General features: G+C 39.6%; 2 protein-coding genes across 3 annotated transcripts in view; both read left to right on the forward strand.

Annotated features, from left to right (window-relative positions):
* ppp1r37 (protein phosphatase 1, regulatory subunit 37) overlaps positions 1-11,690 on the forward strand; it is a 29,919-nt gene extending 18,229 nt beyond the window's left edge. For both annotated transcript variants that reach the window (XM_079465682.1, XM_079465683.1), the window contains 11 exons: positions 106-151; positions 794-894; positions 3,125-3,244; positions 3,646-3,796; positions 4,060-4,215; positions 4,298-4,410; positions 5,427-5,568; positions 6,179-6,345; positions 6,811-8,212; positions 9,080-9,181; positions 9,928-11,690. In XM_079465682.1, coding sequence (XP_079321808.1) covers positions 106-151; positions 794-894; positions 3,125-3,244; positions 3,646-3,796; positions 4,060-4,215; positions 4,298-4,410; positions 5,427-5,568; positions 6,179-6,345; positions 6,811-8,212; positions 9,080-9,168 — 2,487 coding nt within the window. In that variant the 3' untranslated portion in view covers positions 9,169-9,181; positions 9,928-11,690. The remainder of the gene's footprint in view (positions 1-105; positions 152-793; positions 895-3,124; positions 3,245-3,645; positions 3,797-4,059; positions 4,216-4,297; positions 4,411-5,426; positions 5,569-6,178; positions 6,346-6,810; positions 8,213-9,079; positions 9,182-9,927) is intronic.
* A 2,295-nt stretch (positions 11,691-13,985) lies between these two features.
* On the forward strand, positions 13,986-17,599 carry LOC306899898 (proton-coupled zinc antiporter SLC30A1). Its single transcript, XM_079466481.1, has 4 exons — positions 13,986-14,034; positions 15,122-15,766; positions 16,347-16,601; positions 16,712-17,599. Exons 2-4 carry the CDS (start codon positions 15,127-15,129, stop codon positions 17,494-17,496), a joined length of 1,680 nt encoding a protein of 559 aa, XP_079322607.1. The 5' UTR covers positions 13,986-14,034; positions 15,122-15,126; the 3' UTR covers positions 17,497-17,599.
* The last annotated feature ends 4,583 nt before the right edge of the window (positions 17,600-22,182 follow it).

Consider the following 22,182-nt stretch of genomic DNA (forward strand, 5'->3'; position numbering starts at 1 on the left):
TCTACATGATCTTGGCTAGATACAAATTGTCCGATCAGAATAAAGTGTTTAATTCCTGATTGTGGCTGGCTCTCTTATTTTTCGTCTCTCTGTCTCTGTCCACAGGACTTAAAAGACCTGACACAGCGAAATGAGTGCCTAGACCTCAAAGGTGAGCTGAAAGCTTTCACACAGACACACACCCTTATCCACACACAGGTTAACTGGTAAGTTCGACCTGTTGAGGCCGATTTGCATCCTTGTTTAGTTTGTGGAGTTAATGGGCGGAGATTTGCCTTCGAACTGTGCTTGCTATGATGTCAGTTGTCTCCTCATGGATCACCTCATCAGACGACTCAGATTTACTGTAGATACAGTAGCGGAAAAATTAAAGGGCCATTGTTGCATACATTGTTACAGAATTGGCTCTGACAAGCAACTGGAAGTCAGCTGTTTTCAATAAGAGTCTACGGCAATGTGGGCAGCACATTAGCAGAAATAAGATATTGCAACCCACCAATGGGAGTGAAGGAGCTCAAATAAGCCCTCCCCTTTGAGAAATTTTGATTTTTTTTGCATTCTTGAAGCAGAATTATAGTTGTCTGCCAGAAAACTATTAATTACTTTCAGCTTAATTGCCACCAATCCGCTTGTTAAGCCTGACGTCATGCAACACCGTACAGTATACAGAAGGCTTCATCGAATGCGCATGCCTAGGATCGAACATGTGTTCCACATTTTTGGATGAACCTTTCCTTTGCAACTCACCCTTGCAGGTGTGTAATTAGACCTCTATTATTGTTTTTCTCTAAAGGAGAGAAGCTGGACTATAAATCTTGTGAATCTTTAGAAGAGATCCTTAAGAGGGTCCAGTTTAGAGTGGTAGACCTGGAACAGACCAACCTGGATGAGGACGTAAGTTCACTTTATTATTGTTATTCTGTTTTCTTTGGGGGGAGGGATCGTGGGAAGCCTCTGCACCACATAGTCCTCTGTTAGCAGGGATGTGTTTTGATTATTTTAATCAGTATTGTAACACAATCACTTTATATCTAATAAAGTGGCCATAAGCCTATTGTTTTGGGTTATGGTTAAGGCATGTGTGTGCGCACATGTGTTATAGTGTGTGTTATATTACTGGAAGGCATTACGCTTTCATAACGTTTGTTTGTCCAACATAAACACAGCCCTAGAAACATAAACTCAGCTGTTCCTAAACGTCGTTTACTTGGCTTTAATTCACAAATTAATTTCACCATAAGTCATAGTGTATAAAATCCTAAATTTTATGTATATTGATGTGTTTGTAGGGTGTGTGTGTGTGTTGAGAGTGACTGTTGGGTCATTCTTACCATGTCCAAATAACGCATCAAAGTACAAATAAATCTCTTCAGTAAACGTGTTCCTGAAGCTCAAGTGGTACAACATGGCAGTGAAATAAACAAATAAATAATAAAATGATTCGTAAAACTGAGAACAAAAGTCTGCAAATAACATTGGTTCAATTGCAGGGGCTAAAATGTATACCTTTGAATATTTTGTATAACTTCTTATTTGACAATTAACCCTATATATGTCTATGACCTCTAAATGTTTTGGCCAATTATATTATTCTAGATTCATTATGAATAATAATTATATGATTGATTATATCATTTATGTCTTTAAAATACAGAGCAGGGCTGCTTGATTATGACAAAAATCATAATCTCGATTATTTTGGCCAATATTTAGATCCCGACTATTTAACACAAACTCATTAACCTTTAAAACAACATAGAAAATAGAAAAAACTTTGCCTTTTAAACTCAGAATTTCACTGGAAAATAAATGTAAAGAAATAGCACTGCTGAACCACTGTAAAGGAAAGGGCTCACTGTATATTTATACTACAAGAAAAGAGAGGATCATTGGCAAATGGAATGCAGCACAATAAACGTTTACCTCGATTATTTAGTTTTTGTAATTGACGAAGGCTAAAATTGATGATTATGAATAATTTTCTATTAATTGCTTAGCCCGAATACAGAGCATATAAACTACTGTATTATAATTATTATAGTTATTATAGTTTTATTTTTAGATTTTTTATTTTTGTTGAATTTATTTTTTCTTTTTATTATGTTGCCATAAGATTAAGTTTTTTTTGTTTTTGCTTATTATTATGATATAAGTGCCTTAAACTTATTTCAGTGTATTTCTGAGGCTACATTTCAATATTTCATTGTTTAAGTTTTTCCAAAGAAATGTAGGCCAATATGTTATTTGATTTCAATAAACTGATTTTTTTTCGAAGCTTTAGATTTAGTAAACTAAAATAGCCTTGGTGTATAACTGATTATACGTTCTGCTTGTTGTTTGAGAACGTGAAAATACTTAAGTATGTGTCATCATATATTGTTAAATATGTATTTGATTTTCTTTAACAAGATAAAATATTGACTGAACCAAGTGCCTTTTTCTTTTGAATGCTTAGACATCACGTCTGTCCACGCTCTCTACATCTCTCTCTCTCTCTCTCTCTCTCTCTCTCTCTCTCTCTCTCTCTCTCTCTCTCTCTCTCTCTCTCTCTCTCTCTCTCTCTCTCTCTCAAGTGTCATGAAGGCAATATTTAGGGTGTTTTGTCTTGGCTTGTCTCGGGTCACTTTGTAAAAAGATCATGACTCATACTGCATCTGAGGATGGTGTAAATCTCGGGTGTAAAGCTTTTGGAAACAGAACCATATTTGCTCCTGAGACAGACACGCACGAACGCACGAACGCACGCACGCACGCACGCACGCACACACACACACACACACACACACACAGAGAGACATACACACACACACACACACACACACACAGAGAGACATACACATGCTCAAACGCTTACAGTAATTCTCAGCCATGTCAGATGCAACGCATTGTGTTATCCATGGAACAGTAAGAATTGAGAATCGATCATCATTAAACATGTCAGTGAGAATTACCATGTAATGCAAATATATATTTAGCCAGTAGTAAAGCATAAGGAGGAAATATTCTTTAATGATAATTATTTTTTAATCCTTTTCGTATTAAGCAAAATCCTTTTATTCACAATAAACAGGAAGGCAACTGAGTCTTAATAAAGCCATTTCTTCTTTCTCCCCCCATCTCTCAGGGAGCATCAGCTCTGTTTGATATGATAGAGTACTATGAATCTGCCACTCATCTCAACATCTCCTTCAACAAGCACATCGGCACACGCGGTTGGCAGGCCGCCGCCCACATGATGAGGAAGGTTTGTCTTTACAATTGGTTCACACATCATTCTCCTGATTACAGGATACGTTTCACACATTTGGCCGGTATTTGGCCCAAAAACAAATTCTGTTATCATTTACTCCCAGTCTTGTCATTTCAAACCTGTATGACTTTCTTTCTTCCGCAGAACACAAAATACGATACTTTGCATAATGTTATTAACTGGTCCCCATTCAATTGCATTGGTTATATGTCCATACAATAGAAGTGAATGGGGGCCAGTGCTGTTTAGTTGTCACCTTTCTTCACAATATCTTCTTTTGTGTTCTGTAGAAGAAAGAAAGTCATAAAGGTTTGAAATGAGTAAAGGACAGAAATGACAGAATTTTCATTTTGAGGTGAACTATCACTTTAATATGTATCTGTGTGTATATGCAGACGAGTTCTCTGCAGTACCTGGAGGCTCGTAACACCCCACTGCTGGACCATTCTGCTCCATTCGTGGCTAGAGCTTTGCGGATTAGCAGCAGTCTAACTGTTTTGCATCTGGAAAATGCCGGCCTCTCAGGGCGACCACTTATGCTTCTGGGTAAGAGCGAAATTAATGTGAATCAGAGCAAGTTGTATTAAAAACAGAACCTCTGTTTTCTAGTACACTTCCTAGTACGTTGTTTGTGTGATTGGAGTGATTTTTAATGGAGGCGTTGTCCAAGAGCACGGCAAATCCGTTTGTTGATCATCAGATTGGTTTAGACTAAAATCGAGAAATACACTAAAATAAACATCAAGACTCCTAAATGTCAGTTAAAGAGTTGATAAGTTGGATAATTAAGTTGTTTTGTGTCTGTGCAGCCACGGCGCTGAAGATGAACATGAACCTCAGAGAGCTGTATCTGGCCGATAATAAACTCAACGGCCTTCAAGATTCAGCCCAACTGGGGAACCTGCTGAAGTTTAACTACAACATCCAGATTCTGGACCTGAGGAACAATCACTTACTAGACTCAGGTCTGTTGCCTACTCTCTTCATCTTTCTTTCTCTTGTCTACTTTTGCTCCTCTTAACCCAGATTTGTGTGTGTGTTTCACAGGCTTGGCGTATGTGTGTGAGGGTCTCAAAGAGCAGAGGAAGGGTCTGGTCACTCTCGTGCTCTGGAATAACCAGCTTACACACAATGGCATGAGCTACATGGCTGCTGCTCTGGTAAACACACATACACATCATGTGTACACACAATTTAAAGGGATACTTCACCCCAAATGTAAATTCTGTCATTCACTCACCCTTGAGTTGTTCCAAATCGGTATAAATGTCTTTGTTCTGATGAACACAGAGAAAGATACTTTGAAGAATGCTTGTAACCAAACAGTTTTGGGGCTCTATTGACTACCATAGTAGGGACATTTACGAATGGTGTAAGTGCCCCAGAACTGTTGGCTTTCTTACATTCTTCAAAATATCAACTTTTTTGTTCAACAGAATAAAAAAAAAATCTTATTATGGATTTCAGTGCTGTCCGACTGTTTGGTTACAAGCATTCTTTCAAATATCTTTCTCTGTGTACATCAGATCAAAGAAATGTATACATATTCAGAACAACGTGAGAGTGAGAATTTTCATTTTTGGATGAGCTTTGCCTTTAAGTCCCATGCAAAAGCTGGACTGGTCACAAGATGAGCACATGTGTTACCACTCGGGCTTTGTTATATTTTGGTGCCTACAGACAGCAACTTGTGTTGTATTGGTTGGTGATGGATGGGCAAAGATAAACAAAACGGGATAAACAAACAGGTTAAACAAAACGTAGCACATACATTTGTTTACATGTACTTACAATGCACAGGAAAACAAATAGTTCACCCAAAAATGGAAATTCTGTCTACATTTACTAACGCTAATATCATTCCACCTCTGTATGACTTACTTTCTTCTGATGAACACAAAATAAGATATTTTGGCAACAAAACAACATTGGACCACATCAACTTCTACTGTATAGACACAAAACCACTGAGACATTTTTTTCAAAATATCTTCTTTTGTGTTCCATGTTGTACAGGTTTTGAACAACATGAGGGTGAAAATGTTTTGCTTCAAACATGCCTCATTACATGGGCTTCCCTAAGGTCAACTTGTCTGAAAACTGAACATAAATAGTTTAGCACATCCACCTCCCTTCATTTTTACTGATCTGTCTGTTCGACTCGTTGTTACCGTAGCCATTCACTCAGAGTCTGGAGACACTGAACTTGGGACATAACGCTGTGGGGAACGAGGGAGTGCACAAGCTTAAAGACGGTCTGATCACAAACCGCTCCATCCTGAGACTGGGTCTGGCCTCCACCAAACTGTCCTGCGAAGGTGAGGTCGAAGTGAGGGGAGAAGTTAGTTTAGATTACAAGATTCATTTTCTTAGTTTTACGTCTACATTGACTTGTTTTACTGTGTGTGTGTTAGCATGTAGGTGATGTGTTGTACTGCCTCACGATTCGATTACGATTCAGAGGGTCACGATTCGATGCATCTTGTCTGATATTTGTTTATTAGTAATACAAATACTTCAACATCTTTCACTTGCAACTTTTATATTTGGCAGCTTTTTTAAGCAAAAATAATAGTTTTTTTAATATCTAAATTATTAGTCTAGAATTATTCCTATATGCATGTCAGTAGTTACAAACTCAGCATTACTTGCGCATACAAAAGTTTATATATGGAACACAGTCATTTTTAATGAAAACGACGGAGCAGCAGTGCTGTTCATATAAACAGGCAAATATTAGCTTTTAAGGCATCAGGTGTGTTTATTAGCACTGGCTCCTGCTCTCCCTTTTGCCAATGTACGTACAAACGGAAATGCAATTTTCTTCCAAAGGTCACATTATTAAAAAGATATTGTTACGTCCGCATCATGATGCATCGTAAAAACAATTATTTTCCACAGCTCTAATGTGTTGTGTCTTCATGACAGGAGCTGTCGCTATAGCAGAATTCATTGCGGAGAGTCCACGGCTCCTTCGGCTTGACCTGAGGGAGAATGAAATCAAGACCGGGGGCCTCATGGCTCTCTCTCTTGCCTTCAAGGTGAATACATCTCTGCTCCGACTGGACCTGGACCGAGAACCCAAGAAAGAGACGGTAGGGTTGATTCAATGGGAAGAGAAACAAATTCGACCTTATATAAAGACTATTCGCTACTTGCACAAGATCGCGACGGTGAGCTTTTGGGACGCCAGAGTAATTTCCGGTCGTGTAACACTGTGTGGGAAAAGGAGGATTTTGGGCCGGCAAAAATGGGTGTTTTTTAGATTAAAAAGGAGAAAGTAATATATAAGCGATATGCCAGATCCTCGTTACATCGTTGAGTATTTTATTAAGCCACAACTTAACAACTCTACAGTGTTTTGCAAAAGTAAATTAGTCTGCGGACTCTGGCGTCGCAAAAGCTCACCGGCGCCATCTTGTGCAACTAACTCATTGCTTTTGAACTGTGGCCATAATATAGATTATGTATCACTTATTTGGCTAAACATTTCCTTAACACCGACTAGTACAGGATTGTCTTGTCTTGAAAACTATTTTTATATTATTATACTCTCACAGGTGAAGAGCTTCATTGAGACACAGCGCGCCCTGCTGGCAGACATCCAGAACGGTTGCAAAAGGAACTTCATCTCGGCCAAAGAGAAAGAAGAGACCGAGCAGAAGATGAGAGAGTCGGTCTCTATGGCAGAAATCGCCACAGAGGAACAAACTCAGGAGGGGGAAGATGAGGAAACCCCCTCTTCTGCTGAGAAGGACGATGATGAAAACTCAGACAGTCAGGGAGAGAAAACAGATGAAGAAAGGTCTTCTGAGAACCAAGAGGACAAAGATGAAAAACCAACAGTGCAGGATGACTCAGACACAGAAGATGAGGAAGTTGCTGAAGAGCCAGTTGTTTCTGCACAGGCCACACCTCCAATACAGATCCCAACATCAGTTGCATCTCCACACGCTTGTATGATAATGCCTCCTACACCTCCTCCCCCTGCGTCTCCAGTTGTCATTTCGGGAATTAAGGTGACTGAAGCAACTGTGGCCACCGGAACCCCACCATCAGCTGGCCGGTGCTTCTCCGTATCCAGCCCAGGCAGGGGACACAAAATTTTTATGGTAACACGAGTGGAGAGCCCCCCGGAACAGAAACAGCTCACTGCGTGTCCTAACGTAATCCAGGAGAGTGCAGCAGAGAGCCAAACACCTGCAGCACCGAAACAGACTGATACGACAGCTCCTTTAGATTTACCTTCAAATCTGCTTGAGCAGAAATCAACAGATTCTCCTGCTAGCCTTAATGGTTCCAAGACTCCATTGATGGTCGAGCCTTTACGAATTCAGTCGGATGTCAAATCACAGTCTCCACAGACGGCGCAAACGGCCGAGTCTGAGCCCCCGAACGAGCCCCCTTCTGAGCCTCTCACCCACAATGACACAAATTCGACGCCTTCGCTTGCAGCAGACAAATGTGAGAATGTAACAGAACAGATTCATTCAGATGAGGTTCTACCTGAAGCCTCAATATCAGAAAGCTCACATGCTCAAGACAGAATTCCTACACCACAGCATCAATTAGAAAGTCAAACAGACGCTGTTGATCAGTCTCACATTGAGCAATCAACCATATACACAAACACACAAAGACTGCACGAGATACATATTGTCATTAAGCAGGACCAAACTGCACCGTCTGTCCAGGAAGAGGAAAGAAGCAACGACCGTCCCGTTCAGGAATCCAGCCCTTCCCAAACAGAGCCATTCGTTTCAGGACAATCCCAGGTGGGCTGTATTACACAAGCAAATGCAGAGTCATCCACAGGATCTCCTGAAGGGAGATGCACGAAAGAGGAGAGTCTTCCCACTGTGACCACAGGGGCAGCATTGCCGAACGGGCTTAAGCCAGAATTTGCCTTTCACCTGCTCGAACCAGAGGGACCCAAACCAACAAGCTGCATTATGGAGCACGGTGAGTTATTATTTGCATCAACATTGTAGTACACACATCTCGCTTAAAATATGATGCTTAATATATTTTAGTATGTGACCCTGGACCACAAAACCAGTCATAAGGGTCTGTTTTTTGAAACCGAGATTTAAACATCTGAAAGCTCAATAAATTTCCATTGATGTATGGTTTATTTGGACAATATTTGGTCGAAAGACAACTATTTGAAAATCTGGAATCTAAGGGTGAACAAATCTAAATATTGAGAAAGTTGTCCATCAGATGTGCTGTAGCAAGCCGTTGCTCAGATGAAACGGGCTTGTTTTAATGCTCTCTATTGTCTTATCACTGCAATGACGTTGCGGAGAGTAGATGAATCCAAAACCTGAAATTCTAAGCTTTACATAGATACCAAACTTGAGTGGCTAAATCTCACACCGTGTCTACACCGAATGTGGCGTGATGCAACAAAAGGCAATAGATCACATTCGAATCCATTAAAATTTTTAATTTTGTCCACAACGGACGCAGGGCGACAATGCCATTAGAACAAGCCGTGAGTCGCATTGCATCCTGTCCGGTGTAGACACGGTGTCAAAGAGCAGGCATTTCCGGCCATATTTTGCGATTTTGCTGCATTCACTCACAAAAATAAAGCTTTGAGTAGAGAATTTACAGAATATCTTCATGGAACATAATCTTTATTATTCAAATTATTTTTGGCATAAAAGAAAAATGTATCAATTTGACCCCTACAATGTTTTGTTGGCTATTGCTACAAATAAACACGTGCTTATTATGAATGGATTTGTGGTCCAGGGTCACATAAGATAGCTGATTTGATCATAAACATGCAGAGTGATGAACGGTGTTATTTGTAAATATTAGTGACCATGACAGCAGAGCTGAGCTGTGGACAAGATTTGGAGGAGCTGCTTCTGGATGCCAGTCTAGAAACCAGCAGAGATGCACCTTAATGCTATAACAAAGGTAAGCAAATAAAAGTATAAAGACATCTGACGGTATCGGTTTTACATATCACGGTAATTGATGTGGCTTGGCGGTGTGCGACATTATCACGGAATTGGGGGTTTGCAACTTTTTGGAAAAATAACAAAAACATGAATATTAAAATAAATGAAGATATTTGAAGAGTTATTGAGCAAAAACAGATTTTTTATTGTGCGTTCCAGGTAATACTCTTGGGTTGTTTTGATTAAATAAAAATAAAAACATGATAAGATCATACAGTTTTGATTTTTAAAAGTTTTTGCAAATAAAATGTACCAAGTAACCAACTGTTTCAAACAGCTTCAAATGCAACCAAACTGTGAAGAACAATTATAAAGAATCAGACGTTTTAACCATAATTGTTTTGAGCTGGCATGTTTTAGTTTACATAAATAAACATACATAAAAGTGATTAAAGTATAGGTATGAAAAAGAGGTTAAATATTATACATTTTAAGTGTTTTATTTATACTCGTATACGCCCCTTATACTCAACACACACACACGGTGATGTAAATTTGATCCAGCTGATGGAAATCTTGAAATGAAAAAACTTCAAACCAAAATTGGAATATATTGATCATTTGAAAGTGTGCATGATAATATTCTGCATTATATGTTGTATTATTGAATACCGGCACATGTCTGCTATGAACTTAGGAAATTGTTTTTAAAATAGATATTATCTTTCAATTTTTAATACGACACTCTTTGTCTTTTCTCAGAGTCAAGACACGCAGTGAAAATCAGAAGGACCTGTTCGCTGTTATTCCTTGGGCCATGTTTCCCCTTTATGTTTTCTTCTATTGTCATTTCCCAAAATTTTCTAAAATCTCTGTTCAGCTGTGCAACACAGAGGCACTCTCGACCTCCCTCCAATTAAAATAAGAAAATCGTATGTGTTGTGGTCGAAAATGTAAACACTCACTTGCGACAAACATATACTGTGTGTATGAAGACATTAAAATGCTGTATTTTCCCCGTCACAATGTTTAGTCAGTAACTATGTAAAACATGCAGTTACCAAAGACACAAGCAGAGCAACACACACTAATACTTCTTCTGTTCTGCCCCATTACTCTGCCGAATGTGGCACTTCGCTCATTGCTGCCACCAGGTGGACTAGAGGTTCTATTGCTGTCGAAAGACTTCCGCTCAAGGACTGCTGTTGGAACACTTTCAGATCTTGGGCAGACACAAAAATTTTTGTTAGGGAGTGTATGTGCTGCATCTATGTGTGCGTCAAACTTACTGGTGTCTCGTGAAAGAAAGACTTCTACCAAAGTGACATGTATTCACTTTTCAATTGGTCCTGCTGCTGTTGTCCTGCTCAGGAATCAATGTTTGTATTTGAGCTTGGTTGAAACTTCGATCTGTCACAACACAGGCAGTCACTCTCACTCTCTGATCTCACCAGGTTCCCTCCATGAAGCAGCACTTTTAAAGCATTTTGATCTCTGCGTGAATATCTGAAAGTTTGAACAATTGACATCTTCCATGCCTGGATAACTGTTGATTTCTAGTGATGATCCGATTCAGATATTAGATTTAGAGACACAAAGTTCCACACCAAATGAAATGTAAACTCTCTTTCTCACAAATCTCATTCTGTCTTCCCTCTGTGTCACCATAAATCCATCATAACACAAGACATGACACATTTGCCTTTAAAGCTCTTTCTCCTGGCTGCTTATCTCAATCAGTTTGTATTTATTTTAAAATTTAAGTCTATTGTGTGATTTTGTGTTGCCCCTTTTTTTGTTCCCAATCTTTTTTTAAGCTGTGGGATACTTCCCTTTGGTGTATATTTTCAGATTCTATAAAGAGAAAATATTAAATTGAAGTTTTTTTCCTATTTTGATTGGTGGGGGTTTGGGGAAGGGACTGAGGCGGGCTCTGTTGATTTATATAAATGGGACTGGAGCTCTAGGGAAAGTATATAATGTAAACCAAGAGTGTGTTTGGGGGGGGGGGTGAAAGCTCTGAGGCCTATGGCTGCTCTTTACAAGGCAGTATGAGTGCTGGACCACAAAACTTCATGATGAAAACACTAAAGTTGCGTTAAGCTACTGCCGCTGGGGAGACTAGATACTAAACTTTACCTCGAGATAGACAGAGCCACCAGCGTAAGATAAACAAGTGATAATGGGACAAACAAAGAAGGTCATGACATCATGCAAGGCCTGACCTGTACTTACCACCATTCCAGGGTCATTTGGTTTCTTTCTCGAACGTCTGGTTGACTCTTGACTTTGAGGAGAGACAGATATCTGCCAAGCTTCACCAAGCTCCAGAGGAGCTTTGCGTCTACATCCAGATTGTCTTTAACTTAAAAATCAACACTTCTGTGCTGCCCCCTCAAACCCAATGTTTGTAATGCTTTATTTTTAGTAATTTTTAAAATTACCTGTTAAATTAATCAAAATGTACTTGTAAACACAAAGAGATGTGTATGGCTTTTCCCTCTCAAATAAATGCATGTAATGACAAAAAGCTTGTGTGGCAAATGTGTCTTTGAAATAGTTAATTTAGCAAAGCCAGTTTGTCAGATGACCCCCCAACACTGAATTCAAGCCACGGTACACTGTGAAGCCAATGAAGCATGGTGACGCAAGCATCATATGGGGCTGCTTCTCATACTATGGTGTTGGGCCTATTTATCGGTTTGACTACTTAAAGAGGTCATGTTGCCTTATGCCAAAGAGGAAATGCCCTTGAACAAGACAACAACCCAAAACACAGCAGTAAGCATCTTGGTTCCACACCAACAAGATTAATGTTATGAAGTGGCCAGCCCCAGGTCATCTCCAGACTTTAATCCAATAGAAAACTTATTGGCTGAAGTAAAAAAAACACTGTTTCTGAGGCAACACCAAGAAATTGCAAGGAATTGTGGTCTGTAGTGCAATTGTTCTGGGCTGGAATACCTGTTGTGCCAGGAGTTGGTCGACTCAATGCAACACAGACGTGAAGCAGTTCAACCTGAAACCGTGGCTATACAATTAATTATTAGTCCAGTGATTTACACAGTAATAGAAAAATGCAGACACTGCTAACAGTCCTTATTCTTCACTTTCTGCAGAGTAATAACAAATGTAATACTTTTTTTTCTTCATGTTTTGATATAAAATAGAATGTGCAGTGTTCCCAATGCATTGTATTGATCTAAAAGTTTTTATAAGGATTTTAAGCTTTACTCCCTTTTTTAAACACACAGCTATTATTTTGAACAAAACTGTAGATAGAAATAGCTCATTCTAAGGTAATTAAAACATAGAGCTTTGTTATGTAAGGTATTTTAACACCTCTGAAGACATAGTTTTGTATATTATATTGCATTTATATCTATAGGGCCTCCAAAAATACGACACACCTTTGATAGCACTTATCTTTTGTTGCTTATGTGTTTTATTTTTTGCTCAAAATCATTTGTGTAGTAAACATTTGTTCAGTGTTATATTAAAACTCAGAGAATTTAACTGTGTTTTGGGGTTTACAGTATATGAAAGAAAGTCACTTCATGGGGTCTGGTATGCTTACACACCCTTTGAAATGCATGATACAGCCTTGCCCCAGGACTGCAATATGTTTGAGATTAGCAAAGTCAGTGGACGCCAAGCACAGAACAAACAAATTATGAACCAAATTCACCTTCTGTTGTCTCTAGACATGTCTTGATATCTTGAAAGATTGGTACTTTTTTGTCTCAAGACGAGAGGTCTCTTAAGATTCCTTTTAAGAACCTTTATGTAGTTTTAGACTTTAGTGGGCCCCATTTAAAGACATTGTGGTCCTATGTGGGAGAGTTTCTTTAAAGAAGGGATTTCAGTGATCATTGATGCTTAAAATTGTAATCCCCAGTCACTCTTACTTAAAGGCTGGAATACACTGCAAGACTTTTGCTCATATTTTCGCCCAAATTCTCAGTCTGGAGATGTTGCAGAAAGTCAGATTTGATCATGTACTGTTTTCTCTGCAAACGTTCAACAAGTCTGCAAGTGTGTGATGTCTTGTTTTATAAAAATCTGTTCCGATTTTAGAAGTCGTGTAGTGTGTTTCTGCCTTAAATGACCACAGAGAGCGCACAGGTAAAGTTAACTTTTTATACGTTGCTAATGTGGTTATCCTGCATTATCAGGACCAAATGGGAATTGTATAAAAAAATAAGTCTACTAGAAATAAACAATGACCCTTGTTTGTAGATTTTACCATGTTCACAATTACTGATCAACCTGACAACCATCTCATGATTAAACTGGTTAGACCTTGACATTAAATCTGAAGTGTCTGAGCTATGGTTTGTAAATATGTTGTGTAAACCTCACAATGTCTCCTTGAAATATATCTCCTAGAAGAATTAAATGGTTTTTGCACCCCAAAGGTAAGAGAGTTACTGGCTGGAATCCTAAATCTGCATTGCATTCATGGTTTGCTGAATGTGTAGCCTGTTGTTGATTTAGCGCTTTAAAGACCCGTTCGCTTGTCAGTTTCAATCTGACTTGTTCGTTTTTGGCCTACTGTTCTCTGCCAGATCGGGGTGAAGATAACCTCCACGACCTCTTCATTGCAATTGTCTTTTATAGACTTTTTAGTATAGATTATTTTGCTGAGAAAGACTTTAAAGAGCTGCTGATGAACTGTGTGAATCAGACAGCGCAGAGTTGTCTCACATGATGGCGATTAGAAGAAGCTCGCTCTCTTTCTGGTGGTGTTGGTGGAGTGACCAGTGGGCGGTCCATAAACTTTCTACATTCATTTCCTGAACGGCATCCCATGCACGGTGGAGTTTAAGAGCAAGTTTCTGTACCACAGGACAGCCTTACTTCAAACAGGTAAATATTACACTTTCACAGATTTAAAAGCAAATCATTCGTTATATTGTGCTAAGCAGATCATTAAAGTACTTTGAAATAATTATAAATGTCATTCTACTTTTTTATTCATTTGGAATTCTGTTATCGTTTAAATAAGACAGAATTTTATTGATCGACTTTTATATTTTATTATTAATATATTTATCGCATGGAAATGATCTGGTCACATGTCAATGTTTTGTTTTATAAATAAATACACGTCAATGTACTGTATAGAGGTGTTTGATTATTTCTCTCCAGCCAAGCTATGCACAAAGTAATTGTAGCCACACTGTTTAAGAAACTGTTTTCTCTCATGTACCTTCACTTTGTGCCTTAGGTTTTCCCCCAGGGTTTTCATTATAGTGCGGTTCTTTAAGTTCCATTTGGAGCATGTCCAGAAAGGGAGGATTCCATTGAGTCAGTGTAATTTTTACAGTGGGAATTCACTGAGGTCCCTATAGAGGTCATAGCAACGGGGCAACATCTTTGAAAATTTGTATTCACCCCAGGGCTTTGCTTTTTGTGTGTTTTCTCTTCACACGCCATTACTTTCGGTCTTTAGAGATGCGCGGATAGTACATTTCTCCACCGATGGCTGATTATGCACTGTAAACAAATATTAGTTTTTTGCTAATTTTAACTTGATGAATTTCTCGTTGAGTTGACTAAACTCATTGAGTTGACTAATATTCTTAAGGTAAAGTAACTTTAAGGCAACTTGGTAACTTATTTTTTAAGTTAAACCAACCATTTTTTACTGAAGATTAAATTAACATTTCTTAACTTTCTGAATGTTATTCATTCACAAAAAACTATTAATATTGAACATCAAACTGGTGATGTTTCTTTACTTTTTATATACAAAGAGCACAAATTCATTGCCTTTTCCTGTCCTCTTTTAAATGAATAAATCAGCCTTGAACATTGCCTTCCTAAACTATCGTCCAATACCCATTTATGTGAGAAATTGCTCTTAATTGACTGATTATTGGCTGATATGTCAATGCATCTCCAATTTTTGCATTCAGTTCAAGGATTACATTAATGTATTTGATTTTTACAGGTGCAATGACAAAGATATCCGCTATTCTGGGCGGCTCTGCTCACAAGAGCATGTTGGTCTTGACCTTCACCTTCCTGGTTTGTGAGATTGTGGTTGGCCAAATCTGCAGATCTCTCCTCATCGCAGTGGATAGCTTTCACACTCTCTACGTTTTCATAAATACGGCTCTTTCTGTATCGAACCATCAGCCTAAAACCTCTCTCACTTACCCACATCTTTCCTCTGCCTTTTTGTCAGGACCACATAATTCTGTTCTTTATTCTGGTTCTTGCACAGCCTCTGGTCCCTCTCTTCCGAACATCACCCAGGCGGTTGACCAAGCCTCAGGGTCAATGGGATGTCCCGGGATCCCTGATCGTGAACCCTACAGCAGGATGCGACTTAAGCCTTTTGCTATTCTGATCTCAGCTCTGCTGTTGGCATCTCAGTGCATCTCAGTTAGTCTGGAGATTCTCACTCGCCTTGTGCAGCCCGAAGCCATTCAACATCCATTCCTGTCCACTGTGGTTGGGGCAACTAGTCTGTTATTCAATATACTAATGTTTACCTGGAGAACGAGAAACAGAGGAATGAGTGAAGTTGTTGAGGGGATTGAGTTACAAGGGTTGATACAAACTGACCTTCATTCAACATCAGAGAGCAAAGGTATGATTGAAATGAACTCAATGTTTGTTAGATGGGAGGAAGGCCTAGTCTTGCCTGATGTATAATTATACGTGTCCTATGGTGTGACATAGCAAAAAAGATTTATTTTGAGATTTACATTCTTCTTTTATGTGAAATTTTTGGGAGAAATATTGTCAATAGTTTACAGAATAAAACAAAAACATGCCTATCAATAGTAAATTCTGAAAAAAATGAAATATTTTTATTATAAAGTAGGCTACAACAGTATTTTTTCTGGGCCACCACAAAAGTTCCTACTTATATTCTGGTAAAGCTTATATGATCATTAAAATATTTGTTAATTTGTAACACTGCTAAAAATGACAAAATATTTCATCAGTTTACAAAACTTTTTGCAGGAAAATTTCTAATAATAATTTAATTGGAATATTTAAACATTTTAAACTATTATAGCTCCCCCGCAATACCACTTCAGCCCACCAGAGGCTGTCACAATTTGAGAAAGCAATGTAATCAATGTAATTTTTGAGTGATTATGTGACATAATTTGTCACTATGTACTTCTATATATTATTTCAAAATTTTCACTGTGTTTTAGGAATTGTTGTCCAGGATGAATCACTGATGTTCTGCAACCCTGAAGCCCCCAGTGTTTTAAATCCAGATCAAAGCTCTCAGGACTGCTCTTCTATATGCTCTGAGTTGCAAAACCACCATGTTTCCAAACCGGATCCTGAGCTCAGTCAGGCTCAAATCCACAATTCCAGTATCTGTGAAAGTACTCACAAAGTTTTTCAGTCTACAGTGGAACTTTCAGAGAAAACTGTAGACTCTCCGTGCACTGACCCCACGAGTGAGATGCTTTCACACCAATATATTATGTTGTGTTTTACAATAGGCCTATATGTTAAAATCCTACTTTTGCATTTTCCCTAAATACCAAAATGTGTTTTTTTGTCATAGTGCCGTCAAATGACCAGGCTGCTCCGCATACAGGCAGTCCTATAAGATCCAGGTTCAGAAGACTCTTCATCACTGTGATGCAGGACTTTCTTTCTTCAGCGCTCATTTTAGTTAATGGTCTCGTTGTCCAGCTTATCAAACCACACTGTCATCGTCCTCATTCAGACTGCCATCTTCTGGTCTATTTAGATGCAAGTTTTTCCATACTAGTCGTTGTAGTTTTATTAGCTACAGCCCTGCCTAAGCTGTATCGCTATGGACTGCTTGTGCTCCAGGCAACACCACTGCATCTTTGCATCAGTGAGGTACGGGATTCTCTTACTCGTGTGCCGGGTGTATTGACGGTCCATGAGCTGCACGTGTGGCAGCTCTCAGAAACATATGTGGTGGCGTCTGTGCATGTACACTGTCCGGAAAAACTGAATGCAGAAGAGTGTTCAGATCTCATGGTGAAGATCACAGGGGTGCTGAAAGCCTTCGGTATAAACCACTGCACTGTGCAGCCTGAATTCCTTCCCTCAGACAGGGGTGATGCAGCGAATATTGGTGGAGATGGACGAACAGCGCCTGTGAGCTCAGGTTGTAGCTTACGTTGCGGGCGAGAATGTGCTGAGAAGCTCTGCTGTTCTTCACAGACGGAAGAATCCTGCATTCTCAAAGCCAACAGCTCCACCGCCTCTAAGAACCTGAGATCTCTCTGTCCACAAGAAGAGAGTTTCTACCCTCCTGCTTCCACTAGTGTTGGCACGACTACAGATGTGATTATTGAGAACACACACCTGTGACTAAATATTGGAGAAAATATTAGTTTTTTACTAACAGCTACATTTGTGTACATTAAGTACTGTATTTGGTGAAGTTACTCCAGCAATAAACATAACATAACATAAACATATGTGTCTCTCAGTTGGTGGCCTAACATTAATAAAGCCAGAGGTAAAACAGGAATTTTCATAAGACATTTACTTGTTACTATGAGGCTATAACCTGTTTAAGCTGGATTGTCTTAAAAAATACAAATGTTCCAAAACAAATATATTGTATGATTATATTAATATTATATTATAACAGCGCCACCATTGCAGTCCGGGCAAGCCCACTATAAACAGTGAATGAGGGAGCTGATGTTTTTCTGGCTTAAAACAATTCCAGTTACAATGAAAAAGATTACATTGGATAAAAATAATTTGTCCTGCTTTCAGTTTTGTGTATTTATATTGCAGACGTCACAGTTGTCCTAAACCAACAGTTATATCCAACATACAAGTATTTTATTTGCTCTAATATGTTCTAAACATTAATGACAGACGTTACCTTGGTCTGCCAGATGCTGATCCTTATGTCATCACCAGTGTTGGCAAGTTACTCTAAAAATGTAATTCATTACATATGCAATAGTGTAATTAGATTACTGTACAAATTACTCTCCAAATAGTATTTAATTACAAATTTTTCAAGATCTCAACCCGTGGGGTCAAAATGATCACAAGAACGATGAGCAAAAATCCCAGAACCACATGGGGGGAACTAGATATTCACTTTTAGTAGTGTTATTTATCTATTCAGTAAGTACATTTAAACTCTTTTTAAACTGGCTTTTACTTCTGTAAAGAAAATGAGAATCTGATTTGTCTTCTCCTTTCAATTGAACGTTTACACCCCTTCGCCAGTAGAGGGCGTTGTTTGATAACCGTGGACAGTTGTATAGGTTTCCTAATGGGTTTTAGCTGCTGAATGAATGTGTTCTTTAGGTTCGAGCACACAAGCTGATCTCAGACCACAGTTTCTTAGGGAGTGCCTTAAACCACAAAGGCTTTATGGAAACTTACAAATCCCAATTAGACCATTCTGAAATGTTAAAACAAGCCTCATCAGTCTAGGCTTATCCGATTTCTCCATTATAATCCTGAAATCACAAATCAAACACACTTTTGAAAGGGTTTGATAATTGGACCCTTCACTTGTGCACTAGAAGGAAACAATTATCAGAACACTATTGTATTCTGGCATTCCAGCTGTAATGCAGTTAGCAGCGGTTTAATTTAGTGCCGGCCCCGTGAGCGCAGACAGGAACCAGAGACCTCCCACAGGTGACTGAAAGTAAATATTTTAACATCAAATTGGAGGCACTCGCTTAGCTTGTTTTTTGAAGTCAGTTTTCGGCTCTCTCTGCTTCCTGCACAATTATTAATGGCTTGTTGTTCCACTGCCAATCTCTTCACTGCCCAGTTTTAAGAAAACCAACTGTATCCTTTCCACCTTTTCTTTACTCAACCGTGCAAAGAAACTGGGGCCGAATGTGGGAAAATATAAGATGCTGTATCCTCGGGCAGATGTGGCATGACTGCTGTTTGGTTTATCGGTAGATGGCCGAATTATGACTGCTGTTGCACCGTCAGGTGCGGACATGCCTTATTTGGCTCAACAGGAAACCGCAGATCTGTTTGAACTTCCTGTAAGGTTGCCATGGCTGTCTTTAAATCCCGCATCAGGTCTCCCTCAGCATTTGATTTATTTTGCACATTGCGCAAATTGAAAACGTATCCAACAATGATCCTTGTCATATGGGAGATTGCCTTTTTTGTCAGGACATTACTCACGCGCTCTTCTCGAGAGATCCATTTAACTGACACAGGTTTTCGGATTTCTGGGATTTATCTGCTGCGGCAAATAAGAAAGCCATAGGCCTTGCGGAGGTTTTAGACTTAGAGGGTCAGGGTTCAAGTGCGCTGCGAAACGTCACCAGCTCAAATTTCAAAAGCATAATACATGCGGGGAGTTTCGGGAGAATGCCAAAATGTGTTTATCTCATTCATCTGTCTGCTAACTGAAAGCATAAGAGATGATTCAGTTTTCATGTTTGAGCATGGAGGGTTTCAGGACGTGACCTCCAGTTATTTTAGACAGAACTGCTCCCGCCACCTGTTGCTTTACTCCAGCAATCAGGTGTGCATGGGAGGCAGGTGCACGGGAACAGGAGAAGTTATACTCCACACGTTGACTGTAGCGCTCTGCTGTCAGGGAGGCCAACATCTGCCCCAGGCAACTGTAAATCCACACATGTGCTGAGTTGGAGGATTTTACTGTTACTCTATCTCAAGTAGTTTTTTCATCCCTATGCTTTCATTTATGGAGATGTCAGCCAGAAGCTGGAGGAGAAAGCCTCAGAATCCCCAAAAAGAAACAAATCCAAGAGTTAATCGGTAATGTGATTGTGGTGATGCGATTGCCTGACCCACCTATGTTTGAGGAAATGGTACGGTCCGGGGGTATAAAGGTAGATAGGACTGGCATGTCACACAGGTGTGTCCTATAGGGCTTCCGGGAGTACCTTTATTTCCGGTGGGTTGGGCTACACGTCCAAGAGTGTGGTTGAGGAGTACTGCGGGCATTTGTGAATGGCCATGTATTTTCGAGAGCCATTAGTGAAGTCCGCGTCAAGTGCGTGGTGCATTACGGGTCATTAGCTGCAGTGACTTTGGGTGTTGGAGGTGTTGCAGCAGGCTGAACCGACGCCAGTTCGCAGGCTGATACCGGCGCTATTTGGGGCTGTGATTCTCCCTTATGGACTAGCGCTATTGTACCTGCATGTATAACGACTGCTTGAACTGGAGTGTTTTCCGAGATAGACAGTGCCACTATTGTTCGCACTGATTCGTCCAACTTACCATTTCTCCTACCTGACTGCCTAGTGGATTCCTGAACCGGGTTGTTTCCAGACCCGTTACTTTTAGTGCGACGCTTAATTTACCTTCCACTTTCATTTCACTGCGTAGCGGATGCATGAAGCTGACTGTTCCGGACCGAAGTGGACAGTCCGTAGAGTCGTGTTTATTTCCGTTTTTGCTCTTTCACTCGTTGCCGTGCCTGGGACAGCGTCTTTGTCCCGGTTGGTGTGGAGGATCTATTCCCATTTAGCTGGCAGTTATTTCCAGTGTATAATAACCATTTAGTGTCTGTTGACGTGCTTCGATATCGCGTTCTGCGTGTCTATAGGCACGACATTTGGCTCTCTTTCTCGGAGGACTGGTGATTACCGGACTAGCTATTATTATCGATGTCATTTTGGGCGTAACTTGTTTTGTTTAAATTGATTTTGTTTAATTCGTTTTGTTTAAAATTTATTTTGTTTAATTCGTTTTGTTTAAGTGATTTTGTTTACTTCGTTTTGCCTAAGTGATTTGGTTTTGTTTAAGTGATTTTGTTTACTTCGTTTTGCTTAAGTGATTTGGTTTAATCTGTTTTGCTTAAGTGATTTGGTTTAATTTGTTTTGTGTAAGTGATTTGGTTTACTTCGTTTTGCTTAAGTGATTTTGTTTACTTCGTTTTGCTTAAGTGATTTTGTTTACTTCGTTTGTTTTGTTTAAGTGATTTGGTTTAATTTGTTTTGTTTAAGTGATTTGGTTTAATTTGTTTTGTGTAAGTGATTTTGGGATTGAGTTTATTAATTTTCTTTTCGTTCCAGAATTAGGGGGAATTAGTCGCGGTCGAGATCCTCTGTATGTGGTGCTGTGGTTGACTTGTTTGTAGTGTCCACAATATCGAAACATTTGGCGTGTGGTGACGTGAGTGAGCACAACGGTTGTCGGATCAATCAGACGACTTTCCCCAATTCTGGGTTGGACGTTTTAAGTGTGTGTATGCTTTGTACGAAGATGATGGCCTGTTTCTTTTAATGACTTTAATTAAATGTGATTTTGTATTTTAGATGGTGTGTGTGAAATAAATTGTTTACCAGCTTCCCTTTTGTCTGCTACCTGTCTCAGCCAATAACGAACCTGTGAGCTTTTGGTGATTTACTTAATTTTGGGTCCCTGGCCCTATCCGGGGTGGCGTAGTCGGCTCATGCTTTGATTAATCTTCTTTCACCGTATGCCATCGCCACATTTGGCGTAGTCGGCAGGGTCTTGGCTGTTGTACGGGTACAGACGTAGGGATTTGTATTTTTTTTTTCACACATATATATATATTCTTTCTTCTACTTGACCATATGGTGGAGACGCGTCTGGTGATTACCCCTTATATTGTGTAGAGATGGAGGCTGAATTACAGGAAATGAGAGACCTTGTGGCTCAGTTGAAGGCCGATAACGATCGACTGCGACAGGAGCAGACACCGGTTGAGTTGCTTGATCCTGGCGCAGGCTCTAGTAGTGCGTCACGGCCATTAACGCCTATATCTGTAGGATCCAATGTTAACACCGTTGAGCGCTTTGTTTTTGTTCCTCGTGAACGGCGCTGTCCCAAATTTAATGGTAGGTCTGGTGTAGGCATTGACGAGTGGGTCGAAGAAGCTCAGGCGTGCATGCGCATGCGGACGATGACGGCTGTCGAGCAGGCTTTCTTTTTGTTTGATCATCTTGAGGGAGAGGCTCGGGATGAGATTAAATATCGGCCGAGCCCTGATAAAGATAATCCTGAGAAGATTATTTCTGCGTTGCGTGAAGTGTATGGCTGTCTCGAGTCCTATAT

Source organism: Barbatula barbatula, assembly GCF_947034865.1.
Source record: "Barbatula barbatula genome assembly, chromosome: 10".
Classification (NCBI taxonomy): domain Eukaryota; kingdom Metazoa; phylum Chordata; class Actinopteri; order Cypriniformes; family Nemacheilidae; genus Barbatula; species Barbatula barbatula.